The following is a 23,109-nucleotide window of genomic DNA, read 5'->3' on the forward strand; positions in this document are numbered from 1 at the left end:
GCAGGTAGGAACCATAAAAACATCCATAAAGGACCTGTGGCAGGTGCACGAGTGCAGGTAGGAACCATAAAAACATCCATAAAGGACCTGTGGCAGGTGCACGAGTGCAGGTAGGAACCATAAAAACATCCATAAAGGACCTGAGGCAGGTGCACGAGTGCAGGTAGGAACCATAAAAACATCCATAAAGGACCTGAGGCAGGTGCACGAGTGCAGGTAGGAACCATAAAAACATCCATAAAGGACCTGAGGCAGGTGCACGAGTGCAGGTAGGAACCATAAAAACATCCATAAAGGACCTGTGGCAGGTGCACGAGTGCAGGTAGGAACCATAAAAACATCCATAAAGGACCTGTGGCAGGTGCACGAGTGCAGGTAGGAACCATAAAAACATCCATAAAGGACCTGTGGCAGGTGCACGAGTGCAGGTAGGAACCATAAAAACATCCATAAAGGACCTGTGGCAGGTGCACGAGTGCAGGTAGGAACCATAAAAACATCCATAAAGGACCTGTGGCAGGTGCACGAGTGCAGGTAGGAACCATAAAAACATCCATAAAGGACCTGTGGCAGGTGCACGAGTGCAGGTAGGAACCATAAAAATGTTGTATACACTAGAAGATTATTGATTTAAATGATCTTCATTAGACTTGATTGATTCTGATGTTCCTTTAAGAACATTATTGATCTTCATCTTACTTGTAACGACAATCTGTTGATTTTGAAGATGAAAAAGCTGCTAGTTCACGGACAGGTGTGTGTGTGTGTGTGTGTGTGTGTGTGTGTGTATGTGTGTGTATGTGTGTGTGTGTGTGTGTGTGTGTGTGTGTGTGTGTGTGTGTGTGTGTGTGCGTGCGTGCGTGCGTGCGTGTGTGTGTGTCAGGTGCCCGCCAGGTCACATGGTGCGTGTGAACGGCAGCAGGAAGTGGTGTGCGTACACGGCGTGTGCCAGGCGGCCGTGCCACGGAGGTGTGTGCGTGTCACAGTCGTCTGCAAAGTTCACCTGCCGCTGCCCTGAAGGTCACGGTGGTCGTCTGTGTGAAAGCAGGCTGGATGTTCATCGCCATGACGACGGCCTCAGCTTCAACTCCCTCTTTGCCATCTGCGTCTGCTTCCTGGCCTCCGTGGGTAAGTACACGTCTTAGTACTTTCACCATAGTAGTCACTAATATACATCATATACTACTTAGTACTTTCACCATAGTAGTCACTAATATACATCATATACTACTTAGTACTTTCACCATAGTAGTCACTAATATACATCATATACTACTTAGTACTTTCACCATAGTAGTCACTAATATACATCATATACTACTTAGTACTTTCACCATAGTAGTCACTAATATACATCATATACTACTTAGTACTTTCACCATAGTAGTCACTAATATACATCATATACTACTTAGTACTTTCACCATAGTAGTCACTAATATACATCATATACTACTTAGTACTTTCACCATAGTAGTCACTAATATACATCATATACTACTTAGTACTTTCACCATAGTAGTCACTAATATACATCATATACTACTTAGTACTTTCACCATAGTAGTCACTAATATACATCATATACTACTTAGTACTTTCACCATAGTAGTCACTAATATACATCATATACTACTTAGTACTTTCACCATAGTAGTCACTAATATACATCATATACTACTTAGTACTTTCACCATAGTAGTCACTAATATACATCATATACTACTCACTAATCATGTTACACAGAAACAACTAAGCAGGACAAACAAAAAACTTATGTTGTCCAGGACTACTATGTCCCCTGGTAGGTGTCCCATGACCAGGTTAGCGTGTCCCTATGGTCCTAGGAGTTATGTTGTCCAGGACTACTATGTCCCCTAGTAGGTGTCCCATGACCAGGTTAGCGTGTCCCTATGGTCCTAGGAGTTATGTTGTCCAGGACTACTATGTCCCCTAGTAGGTGTCCCATGACCAGGTTAGCGTGTCCCTATGGTCCTAGGAGTTATGTTGTCCAGGACTACTATTTCCCCTGGTAGGTGTCCCATGACCAGGTTAGCGTGTCCCTATGGTCCTAGGAATTATGTTGTCCAGGACTACTATGTCCCCTAGTAGGTGTCCCATGACCAGGTTAGCGTGTCCCTATGGTCCTAGGAATTATGTTGTCCAGGACTACTATGTCCCCTAGTAGGTGTCCCATGACCAGGTTAGCGTGTCCCTATGGTCCTAGGAGTTATGTTGTCCAGGACTACTATGTCCCCTGGTAGGTGTCCCATGACCAGGTTAGCGTGTCCCTATGGTCCTAGGAATTATGTTGTCCAGGACTACTATGTCCCCTAGTAGGTGTCCCATGACCAGGTTAGCGTGTCCCTATGGTCCAAGGAGTTATGTTGTCCAGGACTACTATGTCCCCTAGTAGGTGTCCCATGACCAGGTTAGGGTGTCCCTATGGTCCTAGGAGTTATGTTGTCCAGGACTACTATGTCCCCTGGTAGGTGTCCCATGACCAGGTTAGCGTGTCCCTATGGTCCTAGGAGTTATGTTGTCCAGTGGTGGTCTTCTTCTTGTCTTAATGAGTGTGTGTTGGTGCTTGTAGTCCTGCTGGTGGTCTTCTTGTCTTAATGAGTGTGTGTTGGTGCTTGTAGTCCTGCTGGTGGTCTTCTTGTCTTAATGAGTGTGTGTTGGTGCTTGTAGTCCTGCTGGTGGTCTTCTTCTTGTCTTAATGAGTGTGTGTTGGTGCTTGTAGTCCTGCTGGTGGTCTTCTTCTTGTCTTAATGAGTGTGTGTTGGTGCTTGTAGTCCTGCTGGTGGTCTTCTTGTCTTAATGAGTGTGTGTTGGTGCTTGTAGTCCTGCTGGTGGTCTTCTTCTTGTCTTAATGAGTGTGTGTTGGTGCTTGTAGTCCTGCTGGTGGTCTTCTTCTTGTCTTAATGAGTGTGTGTTGGTGCTTGTAGTCCTGCTGGTGGTCTTCTTGTCTTAATGAGTGTGTGTTGGTGCTTGTAGTCCTGCTGGTGGTCTTCTTCTTGTCTTAATGAGTGTGTGTTGGTGCTTGTAGTCCTGCTGGTGGTCTTCTTCTTGTCTTAATGAGTGTGTGTTGGTGCTTGTAGTCCTGCTGGTGGTCTTCTTCTTGTCTTAATGAGTGTGTGTTGGTGCTTGTAGTCCTGCTGGTGGTCTTCTTCTTGTCTTAATGAGTGTGTGTTGGTGCTTGTAGTCCTGCTGGTGGTCTTCTTCTTGTCTTAATGAGTGTGTGTTGGTGCTTGTAGTCCTGCTGGTGGTCTTCTTCTTGTCTTAATGAGTGTGTGTTGGTGCTTGTAGTCCTGCTGGTGGTCTTCTTCTTGTCTTAATGAGTGTGTGTTGGTGCTTGTAGTCCTGCTGGTGGTCTTCTTGTCTTAATGAGTGTGTGTTGGTGCTTGTAGTCCTGCTGGTGGTCTTCTTGTCTTAATGAGTGTGTGTTGGTGCTTGTAGTCCTGCTGGTGGTCTTCTTCTTGTCTTAATGAGTGTGTGTTGGTGCTTGTAGTCCTGCTGGTGGTCTTCTTGTCTTAATGAGTGTGTGTTGGTGCTTGTAGTCCTGCTGGTGGTCTTCTTCTTGTCTTAATGAGTGTGTGTTGGTGCTTGTAGTCCTGCTGGTGGTCTTCTTCTTGTCTTAATGAGTGTGTGTTGGTGCTTGTAGTCCTGCTGGTGGTCTTCTTCTTGTCTTAATGAGTGTGTGTTGGTGCTTGTAGTCCTGCTGGTGGTCTTCTTGTCTTAATGAGTGTGTGTTGGTGCTTGTAGTCCTGCTGGTGGTCTTCTTCTTGTCTTAATGAGTGTGTGTTGGTGCTTGTAGTCCTGCTGGTGGTCTTCTTGTCTTAATGAGTGTGTGTTGGTGCTTGTAGTCCTGCTGGTGGTCTTCTTGTCTTAATGAGTGTGTGTTGGTGCTTGTAGTCCTGCTGGTGGTCTTCTTCTTGTCTTAATGAGTGTGTGTTGGTGCTTGTAGTCCTGCTGGTGGTCTTCTTCTTGTCTTAATGAGTGTGTGTTGGTGCTTGTAGTCCTGCTGGTGGTCTTCTTGTCTTAATGAGTGTGTGTTGGTGCTTGTAGTCCTGCTGGTGGTCTTCTTGTCTTAATGAGTGTGTGTTGGTGCTTGTAGTCCTGCTGGTGGTCTTCTTGTCTTAATGAGTGTGTGTTGGTGCTTGTAGTCCTGCTGGTGGTCTTCTTCTTGTCTTAATGAGTGTGTGTTGGTGCTTGTAGTCCTGCTGGTGGTCTTCTTCTTGTCTTAATGAGTGTGTGTTGGTGCTTGTAGTCCTGCTGGTGGTCTTCTTCTTGTCTTAATGAGTGTGTGTTGGTGCTTGTAGTCCTGCTGGTGGTCTTCTTCTTGTCTTAATGAGTGTGTGTTGGTGCTTGTAGTCCTGCTGGTGGTCTTCTTCTTGTCTTAATGAGTGTGTGTTGGTGCTTGTAGTCCTGCTGGTGGTCTTCTTGTCTTAATGAGTGTGTGTTGGTGCTTGTAGTCCTGCTGGTGGTCTTCTTCTTGTCTTAATGAGTGTGTGTTGGTGCTTGTAGTCCTGCTGGTGGTCTTCTTGTCTTAATGAGTGTGTGTTGGTGCTTGTAGTCCTGCTGGTGGTCTTCTTGTCTTAATGAGTGTGTGTTGGTGCTTGTAGTCCTGCTGGTGGTCTTCTTCTTGTCTTAATGAGTGTGTGTTGGTGCTTGTAGTCCTGCTGGTGGTCTTCTTGTCTTAATGAGTGTGTGTTGGTGCTTGTAGTCCTGCTGGTGGTCTTCTTGTCTTAATGAGTGTGTGTTGGTGCTTGTAGTCCTGCTGGTGGTCTTCTTCTTGTCTTAATGAGTGTGTGTTGGTGCTTGTAGTCCTGCTGGTGGTCTTCTTGTCTTAATGAGTGTGTGTTGGTGCTTGTAGTCCTGCTGGTGGTCTTCTTCTTGTCTTAATGAGTGTGTGTTGGTGCTTGTAGTCCTGCTGGTGGTCTTCTTCTTGTCTTAATGAGTGTGTGTTGGTGCTTGTAGTCCTGCTGGTGGTCTTCTTCTTGTCTTAATGAGTGTGTGTTGGTGCTTGTAGTCCTGCTGGTGGTCTTCTTGTCTTAATGAGTGTGTGTTGGTGCTTGTAGTCCTGCTGGTGGTCTTCTTGTCTTAATGAGTGTGTGTTGGTGCTTGTAGTCCTGCTGGTGGTCTTCTTGTCTTAATGAGTGTGTGTTGGTGCTTGTAGTCCTGCTGGTGGTCTTCTTCTTGTCTTAATGAGTGTGTGTTGGTGCTTGTAGTCCTGCTGGTGGTCTTCTTGTCTTAATGAGTGTGTGTTGGTGCTTGTAGTCCTGCTGGTGGTCTTCTTCTTGTCTTAATGAGTGTGTGTTGGTGCTTGTAGTCCTGCTGGTGGTCTTCTTGTCTTAATGAGTGTGTGTTGGTGCTTGTAGTCCTGCTGGTGGTCTTCTTCTTGTCTTAATGAGTGTGTGTTGGTGCTTGTAGTCCTGCTGGTGGTCTTCTTGTCTTAATGAGTGTGTGTTGGTGCTTGTAGTCCTGCTGGTGGTCTTCTTCTTGTCTTAATGAGTGTGTGTTGGTGCTTGTAGTCCTGCTGGTGGTCTTCTTCTTGTCTTAATGAGTGTGTGTTGGTGCTTGTAGTCCTGCTGGTGGTCTTCTTGTCTTAATGAGTGTGTGTTGGTGCTTGTAGTCCTGCTGGTGGTCTTCTTCTTGTCTTAATGAGTGTGTGTTGGTGCTTGTAGTCCTGCTGGTGGTCTTCTTGTCTTAATGAGTGTGTGTTGGTGCTTGTAGTCCTGCTGGTGGTCTTCTTGTCTTAATGAGTGTGTGTTGGTGCTTGTAGTCCTGCTGGTGGTCTTCTTGTCTTAATGAGTGTGTGTTGGTGCTTGTAGTCCTGCTGGTGGTCTTCTTGTCTTAATGAGTGTGTGTTGGTGCTTGTAGTCCTGCTGGTGGTCTTCTTCTTGTCTTAATGAGTGTGTGTTGGTGCTTGTAGTCCTGCTGGTGGTCTTCTTGTCTTAATGAGTGTGTGTTGGTGCTTGTAGTCCTGCTGGTGGTCTTCTTGTCTTAATGAGTGTGTGTTGTGTCTTAATGAGTGTGTGTTGGTGCTTGTAGTCCTGCTGGTGGTCTTCTTGTCTTAATGAGTGTGTGTTGGTGCTTGTAGTCCTGCTGGTGGTCTTCTTGTCTTAATGAGTGTGTGTTGGTGCTTGTAGTCCTGCTGGTGGTCTTCTTGTCTTAATGAGTGTGTGTTGGTGCTTGTAGTCCTGCTGGTGGTCTTCTTCTTGTCTTAATGAGTGTGTGTTGGTGCTTGTAGTCCTGCTGGTGGTCTTCTTGTCTTAATGAGTGTGTGTTGGTGCTTGTAGTCCTGCTGGTGGTCTTCTTCTTGTCTTAATGAGTGTGTGTTGGTGCTTGTAGTCCTGCTGGTGGTCTTCTTCGTCTTAATGAGTGTGTGTTGGTGCTTGTAGTCCTGCTGGTGGTCTTCTTGTCTTAATGAGTGTGTGTTGGTGCTTGTAGTCCTGCTGGTGGTCTTCTTCTTGTCTTAATGAGTGTGTGTTGGTGCTTGTAGTCCTGCTGGTGGTTCTTCTTGTCTTAATGAGTGTGTGTTGGTGCTTGTAGTCCTGCTGGTGGTCTTCTTCTTGTCTTAATGAGTGTGTGTTGGTGCTTGTAGTCCTGCTGGTGGTCTTCTTCTTGTCTTAATGAGTGTGTGTTGGTGCTTGTAGTCCTGCTGGTGGTCTTCTTCTTGTCTTAATGAGTGTGTGTTGGTGCTTGTAGTCCTGCTGGTGGTCTTCTTCTTGTCTTAATGAGTGTGTGTTGGTGCTTGTAGTCCTGCTGGTGGTCTTCTTGTCTTAATGAGTGTGTGTTGGTGCTTGTAGTCCTGCTGGTGGTCTTCTTGTCTTAATGAGTGTGTGTTGGTGCTTGTAGTCCTGCTGGTGGTCTTCTTCTTGTCTTAATGAGTGTGTGTTGGTGCTTGTAGTCCTGCTGGTGGTCTTCTTGTCTTAATGAGTGTGTGTTGGTGCTTGTAGTCCTGCTGGTGGTCTTCTTGTCTTAATGAGTGTGTGTTGGTGCTTGTAGTCCTGCTGGTGGTCTTCTTCTTGTCTTAATGAGTGTGTGTTGGTGCTTGTAGTCCTGCTGGTGGTCTTCTTGTCTTAATGAGTGTGTGTTGGTGCTTGTAGTCCTGCTGGTGGTCTTCTTGTCTTAATGAGTGTGTGTTGGTGCTTGTAGTCCTGCTGGTGGTCTTCTTCTTGTCTTAATGAGTGTGTGTTGGTGCTTGTAGTCCTGCTGGTGGTCTTCTTCTTGTCTTAATGAGTGTGTGTTGGTGCTTGTAGTCCTGCTGGTGGTCTTCTTGTCTTAATGAGTGTGTGTTGGTGCTTGTAGTCCTGCTGGTGGTCTTCTTCTTGTCTTAATGAGTGTGTGTTGGTGCTTGTAGTCCTGCTGGTGGTCTTCTTCTTGTCTTAATGAGTGTGTGTTGGTGCTTGTAGTCCTGCTGGTGGTCTTCTTGTCTTAATGAGTGTGTGTTGGTGCTTGTAGTCCTGCTGGTGGTCTTCTTGTCTTAATGAGTGTGTGTTGGTGCTTGTAGTCCTGCTGGTGGTCTTCTTGTCTTAATGAGTGTGTGTTGGTGCTTGTAGTCCTGCTGGTGGTCTTCTTGTCTTAATGAGTGTGTGTTGGTGCTTGTAGTCCTGCTGGTGGTCTTCTTGTCTTAATGAGTGTGTGTTGGTGCTTGTAGTCCTGCTGGTGGTCTTCTTGTCTTAATGAGTGTGTGTTGGTGCTTGTAGTCCTGCTGGTGGTCTTCTTGTCTTAATGAGTGTGTGTTGGTGCTTGTAGTCCTGCTGGTGGTCTTCTTGTCTTAATGAGTGTGTGTTGGTGCTTGTAGTCCTGCTGGTGGTCTTCTTGTCTTAATGAGTGTGTGTTGGTGCTTGTAGTCCTGCTGGTGGTCTTCTTGTCTTAATGAGTGTGTGTTGGTGCTTGTAGTCCTGCTGGTGGTCTTCTTCTTGTCTTAATGAGTGTGTGTTGGTGCTTGTAGTCCTGCTGGTGGTCTTCTTCTTGTCTTAATGAGTGTGTGTTGGTGCTTGTAGTCCTGCTGGTGGTCTTCTTGTCTTAATGAGTGTGTGTTGGTGCTTGTAGTCCTGCTGGTGGTCTTCTTGTCTTAATGAGTGTGTGTTGGTGCTTGTAGTCCTGCTGGTGGTCTTCTTGTCTTAATGAGTGTGTGTTGGTGCTTGTAGTCCTGCTGGTGGTCTTCTTGTCTTAATGAGTGTGTGTTGGTGCTTGTAGTCCTGCTGGTGGTCTTCTTCTTGTCTTAATGAGTGTGTGTTGGTGCTTGTAGTCCTGCTGGTGGTCTTCTTCTTGTCTTAATGAGTGTGTGTTGGTGCTTGTAGTCCTGCTGGTGGTCTTCTTGTCTTAATGAGTGTGTGTTGGTGCTTGTAGTCCTGCTGGTGGTCTTCTTCTTGTCTTAATGAGTGTGTGTTGGTGCTTGTAGTCCTGCTGGTGGTCTTCTTCTTGTCTTAATGAGTGTGTGTTGGTGCTTGTAGTCCTGCTGGTGGTCTTCTTCTTGTCTTAATGAGTGTGTGTTGGTGCTTGTAGTCCTGCTGGTGGTCTTCTTCTTGTCTTAATGAGTGTGTGTTGGTGCTTGTAGTCCTGCTGGTGGTCTTCTTGTCTTAATGAGTGTGTGTTGGTGCTTGTAGTCCTGCTGGTGGTCTTCTTGTCTTAATGAGTGTGTGTTGGTGCTTGTAGTCCTGCTGGTGGTCTTCTTGTCTTAATGAGTGTGTGTTGGTGCTTGTAGTCCTGCTGGTGGTCTTCTTGTCTTAATGAGTGTGTGTTGGTGCTTGTAGTCCTGCTGGTGGTCTTCTTGTCTTAATGAGTGTGTGTTGGTGCTTGTAGTCCTGCTGGTGGTCTTCTTGTCTTAATGAGTGTGTGTTGGTGCTTGTAGTCCTGCTGGTGGTCTTCTTGTCTTAATGAGTGTGTGTTGGTGCTTGTAGTCCTGCTGGTGGTCTTCTTGTCTTAATGAGTGTGTGTTGGTGCTTGTAGTCCTGCTGGTGGTCTTCTTGTCTTAATGAGTGTGTGTTGGTGCTTGTAGTCCTGCTGGTGGTCTTCTTGTCTTAATGAGTGTGTGTTGGTGCTTGTAGTCCTGCTGGTGGTCTTCTTGTCTTAATGAGTGTGTGTTGGTGCTTGTAGTCCTGCTGGTGGTCTTCTTGTCTTAATGAGTGTGTGTTGGTGCTTGTAGTCCTGCTGGTGGTCTTCTTGTCTTAATGAGTGTGTGTTGGTGCTTGTAGTCCTGCTGGTGGTCTTCTTGTCTTAATGAGTGTGTGTTGGTGCTTGTAGTCCTGCTGGTGGTCTTCTTGTCTTAATGAGTGTGTGTTGGTGCTTGTAGTCCTGCTGGTGGTCTTCTTGTCTTAATGAGTGTGTGTTGGTGCTTGTAGTCCTGCTGGTGGTCTTCTTGTCTTAATGAGTGTGTGTTGGTGCTTGTAGTCCTGCTGGTGGTCTTCTTGTCTTAATGAGTGTGTGTTGGTGCTTGTAGTCCTGCTGGTGGTCTTCTTCTTGTCTTAATGAGTGTGTGTTGGTGCTTGTAGTCCTGCTGGTGGTCTTCTTGTCTTAATGAGTGTGTGTTGGTGCTTGTAGTCCTGCTGGTGGTCTTCTTGTCTTAATGAGTGTGTGTTGGTGCTTGTAGTCCTGCTGGTGGTCTTCTTGTCTTAATGAGTGTGTGTTGGTGCTTGTAGTCCTGCTGGTGGTCTTCTTGTCTTAATGAGTGTGTGTTGGTGCTTGTAGTCCTGCTGGTGGTCTTCTTGTCTTAATGAGTGTGTGTTGGTGCTTGTAGTCCTGCTGGTGGTCTTCTTGTCTTAATGAGTGTGTGTTGGTGCTTGTAGTCCTGCTGGTGGTCTTCTTGTCTTAATGAGTGTGTGTTGGTGCTTGTAGTCCTGCTGGTGGTCTTCTTGTCTTAATGAGTGTGTGTTGGTGCTTGTAGTCCTGCTGGTGGTCTTCTTGTCTTAATGAGTGTGTGTTGGTGCTTGTAGTCCTGCTGGTGGTCTTCTTGTCTTAATGAGTGTGTGTTGGTGCTTGTAGTCCTGCTGGTGGTCTTCTTGTCTTAATGAGTGTGTGTTGGTGCTTGTAGTCCTGCTGGTGGTCTTCTTGTCTTAATGAGTGTGTGTTGGTGCTTGTAGTCCTGCTGGTGGTCTTCTTCTTGTCTTAATGAGTGTGTGTTGGTGCTTGTAGTCCTGCTGGTGGTCTTCTTGTCTTAATGAGTGTGTGTTGGTGCTTGTAGTCCTGCTGGTGGTCTTCTTCTTGTCTTAATGAGTGTGTGTTGGTGCTTGTAGTCCTGCTGGTGGTCTTCTTGTCTTAATGAGTGTGTGTTGGTGCTTGTAGTCCTGCTGGTGGTCTTCTTGTCTTAATGAGTGTGTGTTGGTGCTTGTAGTCCTGCTGGTGGTCTTCTTGTCTTAATGAGTGTGTGTTGGTGCTTGTAGTCCTGCTGGTGGTCTTCTTCTTGTCTTAATGAGTGTGTGTTGGTGCTTGTAGTCCTGCTGGTGGTCTTCTTCTTGTCTTAATGAGTGTGTGTTGGTGCTTGTAGTCCTGCTGGTGGTCTTCTTGTCTTAATGAGTGTGTGTTGGTGCTTGTAGTCCTGCTGGTGGTCTTCTTGTCTTAATGAGTGTGTGTTGGTGCTTGTAGTCCTGCTGGTGGTCTTCTTGTCTTAATGAGTGTGTGTTGGTGCTTGTAGTCCTGCTGGTGGTCTTCTTGTCTTAATGAGTGTGTGTTGGTGCTTGTAGTCCTGCTGGTGGTCTTCTTGTCTTAATGAGTGTGTGTTGGTGCTTGTAGTCCTGCTGGTGGTCTTCTTGTCTTAATGAGTGTGTGTTGGTGCTTGTAGTCCTGCTGGTGGTCTTCTTGTCTTAATGAGTGTGTGTTGGTGCTTGTAGTCCTGCTGGTGGTCTTCTTGTCTTAATGAGTGTGTGTTGGTGCTTGTAGTCCTGCTGGTGGTCTTCTTGTCTTAATGAGTGTGTGTTGGTGCTTGTAGTCCTGCTGGTGGTCTTCTTGTCTTAATGAGTGTGTGTTGGTGCTTGTAGTCCTGCTGGTGGTCTTCTTGTCTTAATGAGTGTGTGTTGGTGCTTGTAGTCCTGCTGGTGGTCTTCTTGTCTTAATGAGTGTGTGTTGGTGCTTGTAGTCCTGCTGGTGGTCTTCTTCTGTCTTAATGAGTGTGTGTTGGTGCTTGTAGTCCTGCTGGTGGTCTTCTTGTCTTAATGAGTGTGTGTTGGTGCTTGTAGTCCTGCTGGTGGTCTTCTTCTTGTCTTAATGAGTGTGTGTTGGTGCTTGTAGTCCTGCTGGTGGTCTTCTTGTCTTAATGAGTGTGTGTTGGTGCTTGTAGTCCTGCTGGTGGTCTTCTTGTCTTAATGAGTGTGTGTTGGTGCTTGTAGTCCTGCTGGTGGTCTTCTTCTGTCTTAATGAGTGTGTGTTGGTGCTTGTAGTCCTGCTGGTGGTCTTCTTCTTGTCTTAATGAGTGTGTGTTGGTGCTTGTAGTCCTGCTGGTGGTCTTCTTGTCTTAATGAGTGTGTGTTGGTGCTTGTAGTCCTGCTGGTGGTCTTCTTGTCTTAATGAGTGTGTGTTGGTGCTTGTAGTCCTGCTGGTGGTCTTCTTCTTGTCTTAATGAGTGTGTGTTGGTGCTTGTAGTCCTGCTGGTGGTCTTCTTGTCTTAATGAGTGTGTGTTGGTGCTTGTAGTCCTGCTGGTGGTCTTCTTGTCTTAATGAGTGTGTGTTGGTGCTTGTAGTCCTGCTGGTGGTCTTCTTGTCTTAATGAGTGTGTGTTGGTGCTTGTAGTCCTGCTGGTGGTCTTCTTGTCTTAATGAGTGTGTGTTGGTGCTTGTAGTCCTGCTGGTGGTCTTCTTGTCTTAATGAGTGTGTGTTGGTGCTTGTAGTCCTGCTGGTGGTCTTCTTCTTGTCTTAATGAGTGTGTGTTGGTGCTTGTAGTCCTGCTGGTGGTCTTCTTCTTGTCTTAATGAGTGTGTGTTGGTGCTTGTAGTCCTGCTGGTGGTCTTCTTGTCTTAATGAGTGTGTGTTGGTGCTTGTAGTCCTGCTGGTGGTCTTCTTGTCTTAATGAGTGTGTGTTGGTGCTTGTAGTCCTGCTGGTGGTCTTCTTGTCTTAATGAGTGTGTGTTGGTGCTTGTAGTCCTGCTGGTGGTCTTCTTGTCTTAATGAGTGTGTGTTGGTGCTTGTAGTCCTGCTGGTGGTCTTCTTCTTGTCTTAATGAGTGTGTGTTGGTGCTTGTAGTCCTGCTGGTGGTCTTCTTGTCTTAATGAGTGTGTGTTGGTGCTTGTAGTCCTGCTGGTGGTCTTCTTGTCTTAATGAGTGTGTGTTGGTGCTTGTAGTCCTGCTGGTGGTCTTCTTGTCTTAATGAGTGTGTGTTGGTGCTTGTAGTCCTGCTGGTGGTCTTCTTGTCTTAATGAGTGTGTGTTGGTGCTTGTAGTCCTGCTGGTGGTCTTCTTGTCTTAATGAGTGTGTGTTGGTGCTTGTAGTCCTGCTGGTGGTCTTCTTGTCTTAATGAGTGTGTGTTGGTGCTTGTAGTCCTGCTGGTGGTCTTCTTCTTGTCTTAATGAGTGTGTGTTGGTGCTTGTAGTCCTGCTGGTGGTCTTCTTCTTGTCTTAATGAGTGTGTGTTGGTGCTTGTAGTCCTGCTGGTGGTCTTCTTGTCTTAATGAGTGTGTGTTGGTGCTTGTAGTCCTGCTGGTGGTCTTCTTGTCTTAATGAGTGTGTGTTGGTGCTTGTAGTCCTGCTGGTGGTCTTCTTGTCTTAATGAGTGTGTGTTGGTGCTTGTAGTCCTGCTGGTGGTCTTCTTGTCTTAATGAGTGTGTGTTGGTGCTTGTAGTCCTGCTGGTGGTCTTCTTGTCTTAATGAGTGTGTGTTGGTGCTTGTAGTCCTGCTGGTGGTCTTCTTGTCTTAATGAGTGTGTGTTGGTGCTTGTAGTCCTGCTGGTGGTCTTCTTGTCTTAATGAGTGTGTGTTGGTGCTTGTAGTCCTGCTGGTGGTCTTCTTGTCTTAATGAGTGTGTGTTGGTGCTTGTAGTCCTGCTGGTGGTCTTCTTGTCTTAATGAGTGTGTGTTGGTGCTTGTAGTCCTGCTGGTGGTCTTCTTGTCTTAATGAGTGTGTGTTGGTGCTTGTAGTCCTGCTGGTGGTCTTCTTCTGTCTTAATGAGTGTGTGTTGGTGCTTGTAGTCCTGCTGGTGGTCTTCTTGTCTTAATGAGTGTGTGTTGGTGCTTGTAGTCCTGCTGGTGGTCTCTTCTTGTCTTAATGAGTGTGTGTTGGTGCTTGTAGTCCTGCTGGTGGTCTTCTTGTCTTAATGAGTGTGTGTTGGTGCTTGTAGTCCTGCTGGTGGTCTTCTTGTCTTAATGAGTGTGTGTTGGTGCTTGTAGTCCTGCTGGTGGTCTTCTTGTCTTAATGAGTGTGTGTTGGTGCTTGTAGTCCTGCTGGTGGTCTTCTTGTCTTAATGAGTGTGTGTTGGTGCTTGTAGTCCTGCTGGTGGTCTTCTTGTCTTAATGAGTGTGTGTTGGTGCTTGTAGTCCTGCTGGTGGTCTTCTTGTCTTAATGAGTGTGTGTTGGTGCTTGTAGTCCTGCTGGTGGTCTTCTTGTCTTAATGAGTGTGTGTTGGTGCTTGTAGTCCTGCTGGTGGTCTTCTTGTCTTAATGAGTGTGTGTTGGTGCTTGTAGTCCTGCTGGTGGTCTTCTTCTTGTCTTAATGAGTGTGTGTTGGTGCTTGTAGTCCTGCTGGTGGTCTTCTTGTCTTAATGAGTGTGTGTTGGTGCTTGTAGTCCTGCTGGTGGTCTTCTTGTCTTAATGAGTGTGTGTTGGTGCTTGTAGTCCTGCTGGTGGTCTTCTTGTCTTAATGAGTGTGTGTTGGTGCTTGTAGTCCTGCTGGTGGTCTTCTTGTCTTAATGAGTGTGTGTTGGTGCTTGTAGTCCTGCTGGTGGTCTTCTTGTCTTAATGAGTGTGTGTTGGTGCTTGTAGTCCTGCTGGTGGTCTTCTTGTCTTAATGAGTGTGTGTTGGTGCTTGTAGTCCTGCTGGTGGTCTTCTTGTCTTAATGAGTGTGTGTTGGTGCTTGTAGTCCTGCTGGTGGTCTTCTTGTCTTAATGAGTGTGTGTTGGTGCTTGTAGTCCTGCTGGTGGTCTTCTTGTCTTAATGAGTGTGTGTTGGTGCTTGTAGTCCTGCTGGTGGTCTTCTTGTCTTAATGAGTGTGTGTTGGTGCTTGTAGTCCTGCTGGTGGTCTTCTTGTCTTAATGAGTGTGTGTTGGTGCTTGTAGTCCTGCTGGTGGTCTTCTTGTCTTAATGAGTGTGTGTTGGTGCTTGTAGTCCTGCTGGTGGTCTTCTTGTCTTAATGAGTGTGTGTTGGTGCTTGTAGTCCTGCTGGTGGTCTTCTTCTTGTCTTAATGAGTGTGTGTTGGTGCTTGTAGTCCTGCTGGTGGTCTTCTTGTCTTAATGAGTGTGTGTTGGTGCTTGTAGTCCTGCTGGTGGTCTTCTTGTCTTAATGAGTGTGTGTTGGTGCTTGTAGTCCTGCTGGTGGTCTTCTTGTCTTAATGAGTGTGTGTTGGTGCTTGTAGTCCTGCTGGTGGTCTTCTTGTCTTAATGAGTGTGTGTTGGTGCTTGTAGTCCTGCTGGTGGTCTTCTTGTCTTAATGAGTGTGTGTTGGTGCTTGTAGTCCTGCTGGTGGTCTTCTTGTCTTAATGAGTGTGTGTTGGTGCTTGTAGTCCTGCTGGTGGTCTTCTTGTCTTAATGAGTGTGTGTTGGTGCTTGTAGTCCTGCTGGTGGTCTTCTTCTGTCTTAATGAGTGTGTGTTGGTGCTTGTAGTCCTGCTGGTGGTCTTCTTGTCTTAATGAGTGTGTGTTGGTGCTTGTAGTCCTGCTGGTGGTCTTCTTGTCTTAATGAGTGTGTGTTGGTGCTTGTAGTCCTGCTGGTGGTCTTCTTCTTGTCTTAATGAGTGTGTGTTGGTGCTTGTAGTCCTGCTGGTGGTCTTCTTGTCTTAATGAGTGTGTGTTGGTGCTTGTAGTCCTGCTGGTGGTCTTCTTGTCTTAATGAGTGTGTGTTGGTGCTTGTAGTCCTGCTGGTGGTCTTCTTGTCTTAATGAGTGTGTGTTGGTGCTTGTAGTCCTGCTGGTGGTCTTCTTGTCTTAATGAGTGTGTGTTGGTGCTTGTAGTCCTGCTGGTGGTCTTCTTGTCTTAATGAGTGTGTGTTGGTGCTTGTAGTCCTGCTGGTGGTCTTCTTGTCTTAATGAGTGTGTGTTGGTGCTTGTAGTCCTGCTGGTGGTCTTCTTGTCTTAATGAGTGTGTGTTGGTGCTTGTAGTCCTGCTGGTGGTCTTCTTGTCTTAATGAGTGTGTGTTGGTGCTTGTAGTCCTGCTGGTGGTCTTCTTCTTGTCTTAATGAGTGTGTGTTGGTGCTTGTAGTCCTGCTGGTGGTCTTCTTGTCTTAATGAGTGTGTGTTGGTGCTTGTAGTCCTGCTGGTGGTCTTCTTGTCTTAATGAGTGTGTGTTGGTGCTTGTAGTCCTGCTGGTGGTCTTCTTGTCTTAATGAGTGTGTGTTGGTGCTTGTAGTCCTGCTGGTGGTCTTCTTGTCTTAATGAGTGTGTGTTGGTGCTTGTAGTCCTGCTGGTGGTCTTCTTGTCTTAATGAGTGTGTGTTGGTGCTTGTAGTCCTGCTGGTGGTCTTCTTGTCTTAATGAGTGTGTGTTGGTGCTTGTAGTCCTGCTGGTGGCTCTTCTTGTCTTAATGAGTGTGTGTTGGTGCTTGTAGTCCTGCTGGTGGTCTTCTTGTCTTAATGAGTGTGTGTTGGTGCTTGTAGTCCTGCTGGTGGTCTTCTTGTCTTAATGAGTGTGTGTTGGTGCTTGTAGTCCTGCTGGTGGTCTTCTTGTCTTAATGAGTGTGTGTTGGTGCTTGTAGTCCTGCTGGTGGTCTTCTTCTTGTCTTAATGAGTGTGTGTTGGTGCTTGTAGTCCTGCTGGTGGTCTTCTTGTCTTAATGAGTGTGTGTTGGTGCTTGTAGTCCTGCTGGTGGTCTTCTTCTTGTCTTAATGAGTGTGTGTTGGTGCTTGTAGTCCTGCTGGTGGTCTTCTTGTCTTAATGAGTGTGTGTTGGTGCTTGTAGTCCTGCTGGTGGTCTTCTTGTCTTAATGAGTGTGTGTTGGTGCTTGTAGTCCTGCTGGTGGTCTTCTTGTCTTAATGAGTGTGTGTTGGTGCTTGTAGTCCTGCTGGTGGTCTTCTTGTCTTAATGAGTGTGTGTTGGTGCTTGTAGTCCTGCTGGTGGTCTTCTTGTCTTAATGAGTGTGTGTTGGTGCTTGTAGTCCTGCTGGTGGTCTTCTTGTCTTAATGAGTGTGTGTTGGTGCTTGTAGTCCTGCTGGTGGTCTTCTTGTCTTAATGAGTGTGTGTTGGTGCTTGTAGTCCTGCTGGTGGTCTTCTTGTCTTAATGAGTGTGTGTTGGTGCTTGTAGTCCTGCTGGTGGTCTTCTTGTCTTAATGAGTGTGTGTTGGTGCTTGTAGTCCTGCTGGTGGTCTTCTTGTCTTAATGAGTGTGTGTTGGTGCTTGTAGTCCTGCTGGTGGTCTTCTTGTCTTAATGAGTGTGTGTTGGTGCTTGTAGTCCTGCTGGTGGTCTTCTTGTCTTAATGAGTGTGTGTTGGTGCTTGTAGTCCTGCTGGTGGTCTTCTTGTCTTAATGAGTGTGTGTTGGTGCTTGTAGTCCTGCTGGTGGTCTTCTTGTCTTAATGAGTGTGTGTTGGTGCTTGTAGTCCTGCTGGTGGTCTTCTTGTCTTAATGAGTGTGTGTTGGTGCTTGTAGTCCTGCTGGTGGTCTTCTTCTTGTCTTAATGAGTGTGTGTTGGTGCTTGTAGTCCTGCTGGTGGTCTTCTTCTTGTCTTAATGAGTGTGTGTTGGTGCTTGTAGTCCTGCTGGTGGTCTTCTTGTCTTAATGAGTGTGTGTTGGTGCTTGTAGTCCTGCTGGTGGTCTTCTTGTCTTAATGAGTGTGTGTTGGTGCTTGTAGTCCTGCTGGTGGTCTTCTTGTCTTAATGAGTGTGTGTTGGTGCTTGTAGTCCTGCTGGTGGTCTTCTTGTCTTAATGAGTGTGTGTTGGTGCTTGTAGTCCTGCTGGTGGTCTTCTTGTCTTAATGAGTGTGTGTTGGTGCTTGTAGTCCTGCTGGTGGTCTTCTTGTCTTAATGAGTGTGTGTTGGTGCTTGTAGTCCTGCTGGTGGTCTTCTTCTTGTCTTAATGAGTGTGTGTTGGTGCTTGTAGTCCTGCTGGTGGTCTTCTTGTCTTAATGAGTGTGTGTTGGTGCTTGTAGTCCTGCTGGTGGTCTCTTCTTGTCTTAATGAGTGTGTGTTGGTGCTTGTAGTCCTGCTGGTGGTCTTCTTCTTGTCTTAATGAGTGTGTGTTGGTGCTTGTAGTCCTGCTGGTGGTCTTCTTGTCTTAATGAGTGTGTGTTGGTGCTTGTAGTCCTGCTGGTGGTCTTCTTGTCTTAATGAGTGTGTGTTGGTGCTTGTAGTCCTGCTGGTGGTCTTCTTGTCTTAATGAGTGTGTGTTGGTGCTTGTAGTCCTGCTGGTGGTCTTCTTGTCTTAATGAGTGTGTGTTGGTGCTTGTAGTCCTGCTGGTGGTCTTCTTCTTGTCTTAATGAGTGTGTGTTGGTGCTTGTAGTCCTGCTGGTGGTCTTCTTCTTGTCTTAATGAGTGTGTGTTGGTGCTTGTAGTCCTGCTGGTGGTCTTCTTGTCTTAATGAGTGTGTGTTGGTGCTTGTAGTCCTGCTGGTGGTCTTCTTGTCTTAATGAGTGTGTGTTGGTGCTTGTAGTCCTGCTGGTGGTCTTCTTGTCTTAATGAGTGTGTGTTGGTGCTTGTAGTCCTGCTGGTGGTCTTCTTGTCTTAATGAGTGTGTGTTGGTGCTTGTAGTCCTGCTGGTGGTCTTCTTCTTGTCTTAATGAGTGTGTGTTGGTGCTTGTAGTCCTGCTGGTGGTCTTCTTCTTGTCTTAATGAGTGTGTGTTGGTGCTTGTAGTCCTGCTGGTGGTCTTCTTCTTGTCTTAATGAGTGTGTGTTGGTGCTTGTAGTCCTGCTGGTGGTCTTCTTGTCTTAATGAGTGTGTGTTGGTGCTTGTAGTCCTGCTGGTGGTCTTCTTGTCTTAATGAGTGTGTGTTGGTGCTTGTAGTCCTGCTGGTGGTCTTCTTCTTGTCTTAATGAGTGTGTGTTGGTGCTTGTAGTCCTGCTGGTGGTCTTCTTCTTGTCTTAATGAGTGTGTGTTGGTGCTTGTAGTCCTGCTGGTGGTCTTCTTGTCTTAATGAGTGTGTGTTGGTGCTTGTAGTCCTGCTGGTGGTCTTCTTGTCTTAATGAGTGTGTGTTGGTGCTTGTAGTCCTGCTGGTGGTCTTCTTGTCTTAATGAGTGTGTGTTGGTGCTTGTAGTCCTGCTGGTGGTCTTCTTGTCTTAATGAGTGTGTGTTGGTGCTTGTAGTCCTGCTGGTGGTCTTCTTGTCTTAATGAGTGTGTGTTGGTGCTTGTAGTCCTGCTGGTGGTCTTCTTGTCTTAATGAGTGTGTGTTGGTGCTTGTAGTCCTGCTGGTGGTCTTCTTGTCTTAATGAGTGTGTGTTGGTGCTTGTAGTCCTGCTGGTGGTCTTCTTGTCTTAATGAGTGTGTGTTGGTGCTTGTAGTCCTGCTGGTGGTCTTCTTGTCTTAATGAGTGTGTGTTGGTGCTTGTAGTCCTGCTGGTGGTCTTCTTGTCTTAATGAGTGTGTGTTGGTGCTTGTAGTCCTGCTGGTGGTCTTCTTGTCTTAATGAGTGTGTGTTGGTGCTTGTAGTCCTGCTGGTGGTCTTCTTGTCTTAATGAGTGTGTGTTGGTGCTTGTAGTCCTGCTGGTGGTCTTCTTGTCTTAATGAGTGTGTGTTGGTGCTTGTAGTCCTGCTGGTGGTCTTCTTGTCTTAATGAGTGTGTGTTGGTGCTTGTAGTCCTGCTGGTGGTCTTCTTGTCTTAATGAGTGTGTGTTGGTGCTTGTAGTCCTGCTGGTGGTCTTCTTCTTGTCTTAATGAGTGTGTGTTGGTGCTTGTAGTCCTGCTGGTGGTCTTCTTGTCTTAATGAGTGTGTGTTGGTGCTTGTAGTCCTGCTGGTGGTCTTCTTCTTGTCTTAATGAGTGTGTGTTGGTGCTTGTAGTCCTGCTGGTGGTCTTCTTCTTGTCTTAATGAGTGTGTGTTGGTGCTTGTAGTCCTGCTGGTGGTCTTCTTGTCTTAATGAGTGTGTGTTGGTGCTTGTAGTCCTGCTGGTGGTCTTCTTCTTGTCTTAATGAGTGTGTGTTGGTGCTTGTAGTCCTGCTGGTGGTCTTCTTGTCTTAATGAGTGTGTGTTGGTGCTTGTAGTCCTGCTGGTGGTCTTCTTGTCTTAATGAGTGTGTGTTGGTGCTTGTAGTCCTGCTGGTGGTCTTCTTCTTGTCTTAATGAGTGTGTGTTGGTGCTTGTAGTCCTGCTGGTGGTCTTCTTGTCTTAATGAGTGTGTGTTGGTGCTTGTAGTCCTGCTGGTGGTCTTCTTGTCTTAATGAGTGTGTGTTGGTGCTTGTAGTCCTGCTGGTGGTCTTCTTGTCTTAATGAGTGTGTGTTGGTGCTTGTAGTCCTGCTGGTGGTCTTCTTCTTGTCTTAATGAGTGTGTGTTGGTGCTTGTAGTCCTGCTGGTGGTCTTCTTGTCTTAATGAGTGTGTGTTGGTGCTTGTAGTCCTGCTGGTGGTCTTCTTGTCTTAATGAGTGTGTGTTGGTGCTTGTAGTCCTGCTGGTGGTCTTCTTGTCTTAATGAGTGTGTGTTGGTGCTTGTAGTCCTGCTGGTGGTCTTCTTGTCTTAATGAGTGTGTGTTGGTGCTTGTAGTCCTGCTGGTGGTCTTCTTGTCTTAATGAGTGTGTGTTGGTGCTTGTAGTCCTGCTGGTGGTCTTCTTCTTGTCTTAATGAGTGTGTGTTGGTGCTTGTAGTCCTGCTGGTGGTCTTCTTCTTGTCTTAATGAGTGTGTGTTGGTGCTTGTAGTCCTGCTGGTGGTCTTCTTGTCTTAATGAGTGTGTGTTGGTGCTTGTAGTCCTGCTGGTGGTCTTCTTGTCTTAATGAGTGTGTGTTGGTGCTTGTAGTCCTGCTGGTGGTCTTCTTGTCTTAATGAGTGTGTGTTGGTGCTTGTAGTCCTGCTGGTGGTCTTCTTGTCTTAATGAGTGTGTGTTGGTGCTTGTAGTCCTGCTGGTGGTCTTCTTCTTGTCTTAATGAGTGTGTGTTGGTGCTTGTAGTCCTGCTGGTGGTCTTCTTGTCTTAATGAGTGTGTGTTGGTGCTTGTAGTCCTGCTGGTGGTCTTCTTGTCTTAATGAGTGTGTGTTGGTGCTTGTAGTCCTGCTGGTGGTCTTCTTGTCTTAATGAGTGTGTGTTGGTGCTTGTAGTCCTGCTGGTGGTCTTCTTCTTGTCTTAATGAGTGTGTGTTGGTGCTTGTAGTCCTGCTGGTGGTCTTCTTGTCTTAATGAGTGTGTGTTGGTGCTTGTAGTCCTGCTGGTGGTCTTCTTCTTGTCTTAATGAGTGTGTGTTGGTGCTTGTAGTCCTGCTGGTGGTCTTCTTGTCTTAATGAGTGTGTGTTGGTGCTTGTAGTCCTGCTGGTGGTCTTCTTCTTGTCTTAATGAGTGTGTGTTGGTGCTTGTAGTCCTGCTGGTGGTCTTCTTGTCTTAATGAGTGTGTGTTGGTGCTTGTAGTCCTGCTGGTGGTCTTCTTCTTGTCTTAATGAGTGTGTGTTGGTGCTTGTAGTCCTGCTGGTGGTCTTCTTCTTGTCTTAATGAGTGTGTGTTGGTGCTTGTAGTCCTGCTGGTGGTCTTCTTGTCTTAATGAGTGTGTGTTGGTGCTTGTAGTCCTGCTGGTGGTCTTCTTGTCTTAATGAGTGTGTGTTGGTGCTTGTAGTCCTGCTGGTGGTCTTCTTGTCTTAATGAGTGTGTGTTGGTGCTTGTAGTCCTGCTGGTGGTCTTCTTCTGCTGCTCTCGCTGGAGGAGCACCAGAGGTCTGAAGGAGAGGAGCTACCACCTGTCTGCACCTCAGCAGGTCTGGGAGGACGTCAGGGAGAATGTCCTCAACTACGACGAGGAGGGCGGTGGGGAGGAGGACCAAGTATGTGCAAATACTACTGCTCTACAAATACTACTACTACTACTTGTGTATTACTGCATGTAGTGTAGAACTAGGAGTACTACTTGTGTACTACTGCATGTAGTGTAGAACTAGGAGTACTACTTGAGTACTACTGCATGTAGTGTAGAACTAGGAGTACTACTTGTGTACTACTGCATGTAGTGTAGAACTAGGAGTACTACTTGTGTACTACTGCATGTAGTGTAGAACTAGGAGTACTACTTGTGTACTACTGCATGTACTGTAGAACTAGGAGTACTACTTGTGTACTACTGCATGTAGTGTAGAACTAGGAGTACTACTTGTGTACTACTGCATGTAGTGTAGAACTAGGAGTACTACTTGTGTACTACTGCATGTAGTGTAGAACTAGGAGTGGTACTAGCGTGCTGTCCTCCCGTCCAGAACGCCTACGACATGGCGGCGCTGCAGAAGTCCCTCCAGCCCAGCCCGGTCCAGTCGCTCCAGTACCGTCGCTGCAGGACTGTGCACCACCCTCCCCCGCCCCTCCAGCTGCTGCACCAGGCCCCGCCCCCTCCCCCACCCCCGCTGGACTCACTAGGCCGCAGCACGACGCCGTCGGCCGGCGGGAGCGTGGGCCCGCGCCGGGACGTCCCCCCCGCCCAGGGCCAGGTGCGTCCCTCACAGTTGGGGCGGCGCTCGCTCTCCTTCTCCAGCCAGGACCTGGCCCGCTACCTGTGCGAGATCATCCGTGACGCCGACCAGAACCCGGACGCCGGACCCTTCGACTCCCTGCAGGTGTTCTCCACCGAGGGGGGCGGCTCCCCGGCCGGCTCCCTCAGCTCCTTCGGCTCGCCGGGGTTGGAGGCGGGGGGCGGCGGGCGGGGGGCGGCCGAGGAGACGCTGGGGGACTGGGGGCCACGCTTCGAGAAGCTGAGGGCGCTGTACGAGCAGGCCGAGGTCAGCGACCTTTGAACTCCAGCCAGACTCAGTGGACCCTTTTGGAGGGGGGGGGGGGGCGTCCGTCCCGACAATCAATTGAAAACAGAAGACAGCCAACACCTCTAAACACGCCCCCTTCTTCAGGCTTTAGGGTGCCGCTCTTGTCCTTAATTGTGAAAAGTTTTGTGCTCAGGCACAGCACGGACGCCTAAAAAGGACCTGTTGTGTAAATAACCACAGCGGACACTTGATTAGGGACAGCAGTGGAAGAGACATCTCCAAATGCTGCCGTCAAAGTTTCAAGTGTAAAAAGAAGTGCAAACCTGGGAGGGCAAAGACCGACTTCTCTTCTATGGCTAGCATCACGTGTGTCCACAGCAGGGAAAGGCACAAAAGCCAAAGAAAAAGCGAGAAGAAGTTTCATTTGGAGCTTCCAGTGTGCCTAATGAAGTGACCCCCCCCAGTGGACACACTTGGTGCTGCAGCTGCTGAGACATCAAGGACTTTTAGGGGGACACAGAGACATCAATGAGACATCAAGGACTTTTAGGGGGACACAGAGACATCAATGAGGACATCAGAGACAAGAGGAATCATGAGCTGAGGACAAGACATCAATCAAATCAAACGACATGACAGGAGACAGAGACATACAAGAGACATGAAGGAGTTTGGAGGAGACGTCAACGAGACACAAATGAGGTATTAAAGACATACAAGAGACGTGACAGAGTTTAAAGGAGACAGAGACACAAAGGAGATATATAGAGAAAGTAAGGACACAGTAGAGACATAAATGAGACAGAAGAACATGAAAGACATGGAATATAAATGAGACGAAGGAGACTTAAAGAGACTAAGAAGAGACACATGAGACGTTTAAGAGACTACAAGGAGACATGAAGGATATATTAAGAGACACACATGAGACAGAAGGAGATATAAGGAGGACATGGAGGAGATATAAGGAGACACACATGAGGACATGAAGGAGATATAAAGGAGACATGAAGGAGATATAAAGGAGAACACATGAGACATGAAGGAGATATAAAAGGATGGGACATGGAGATAACATGAGACAATGAAAGGAGATATAAAGGAGACATGAAGGAGATATAAAGGAGACATGAAGGAGATATAAAGGAGACACTATGAGACAAA

The 23,109-nt window shown here is 47.0% G+C and overlaps 1 protein-coding gene across 1 annotated transcript in view; it reads left to right on the forward strand.

Moving 5' to 3' along the window:
• LOC133553990 (neural-cadherin-like) overlaps positions 1 to 22,512 on the forward strand; it is a 129,079-nt gene extending 106,567 nt beyond the window's left edge. Inside the window, exons 29-31 of the mRNA XM_061902315.1 lie at positions 884 to 1,128; positions 20,867 to 21,021; positions 21,448 to 22,512. Coding sequence (XP_061758299.1) covers positions 884 to 1,128; positions 20,867 to 21,021; positions 21,448 to 21,978 — 931 coding nt within the window. The 3' untranslated portion in view covers positions 21,979 to 22,512. The remainder of the gene's footprint in view (positions 1 to 883; positions 1,129 to 20,866; positions 21,022 to 21,447) is intronic.
• The last annotated feature ends 597 nt before the right edge of the window (positions 22,513 to 23,109 follow it).

This window comes from Nerophis ophidion, linkage group LG06 (assembly GCF_033978795.1).
Source record: "Nerophis ophidion isolate RoL-2023_Sa linkage group LG06, RoL_Noph_v1.0, whole genome shotgun sequence".
Taxonomy (NCBI): domain Eukaryota; kingdom Metazoa; phylum Chordata; class Actinopteri; order Syngnathiformes; family Syngnathidae; genus Nerophis; species Nerophis ophidion.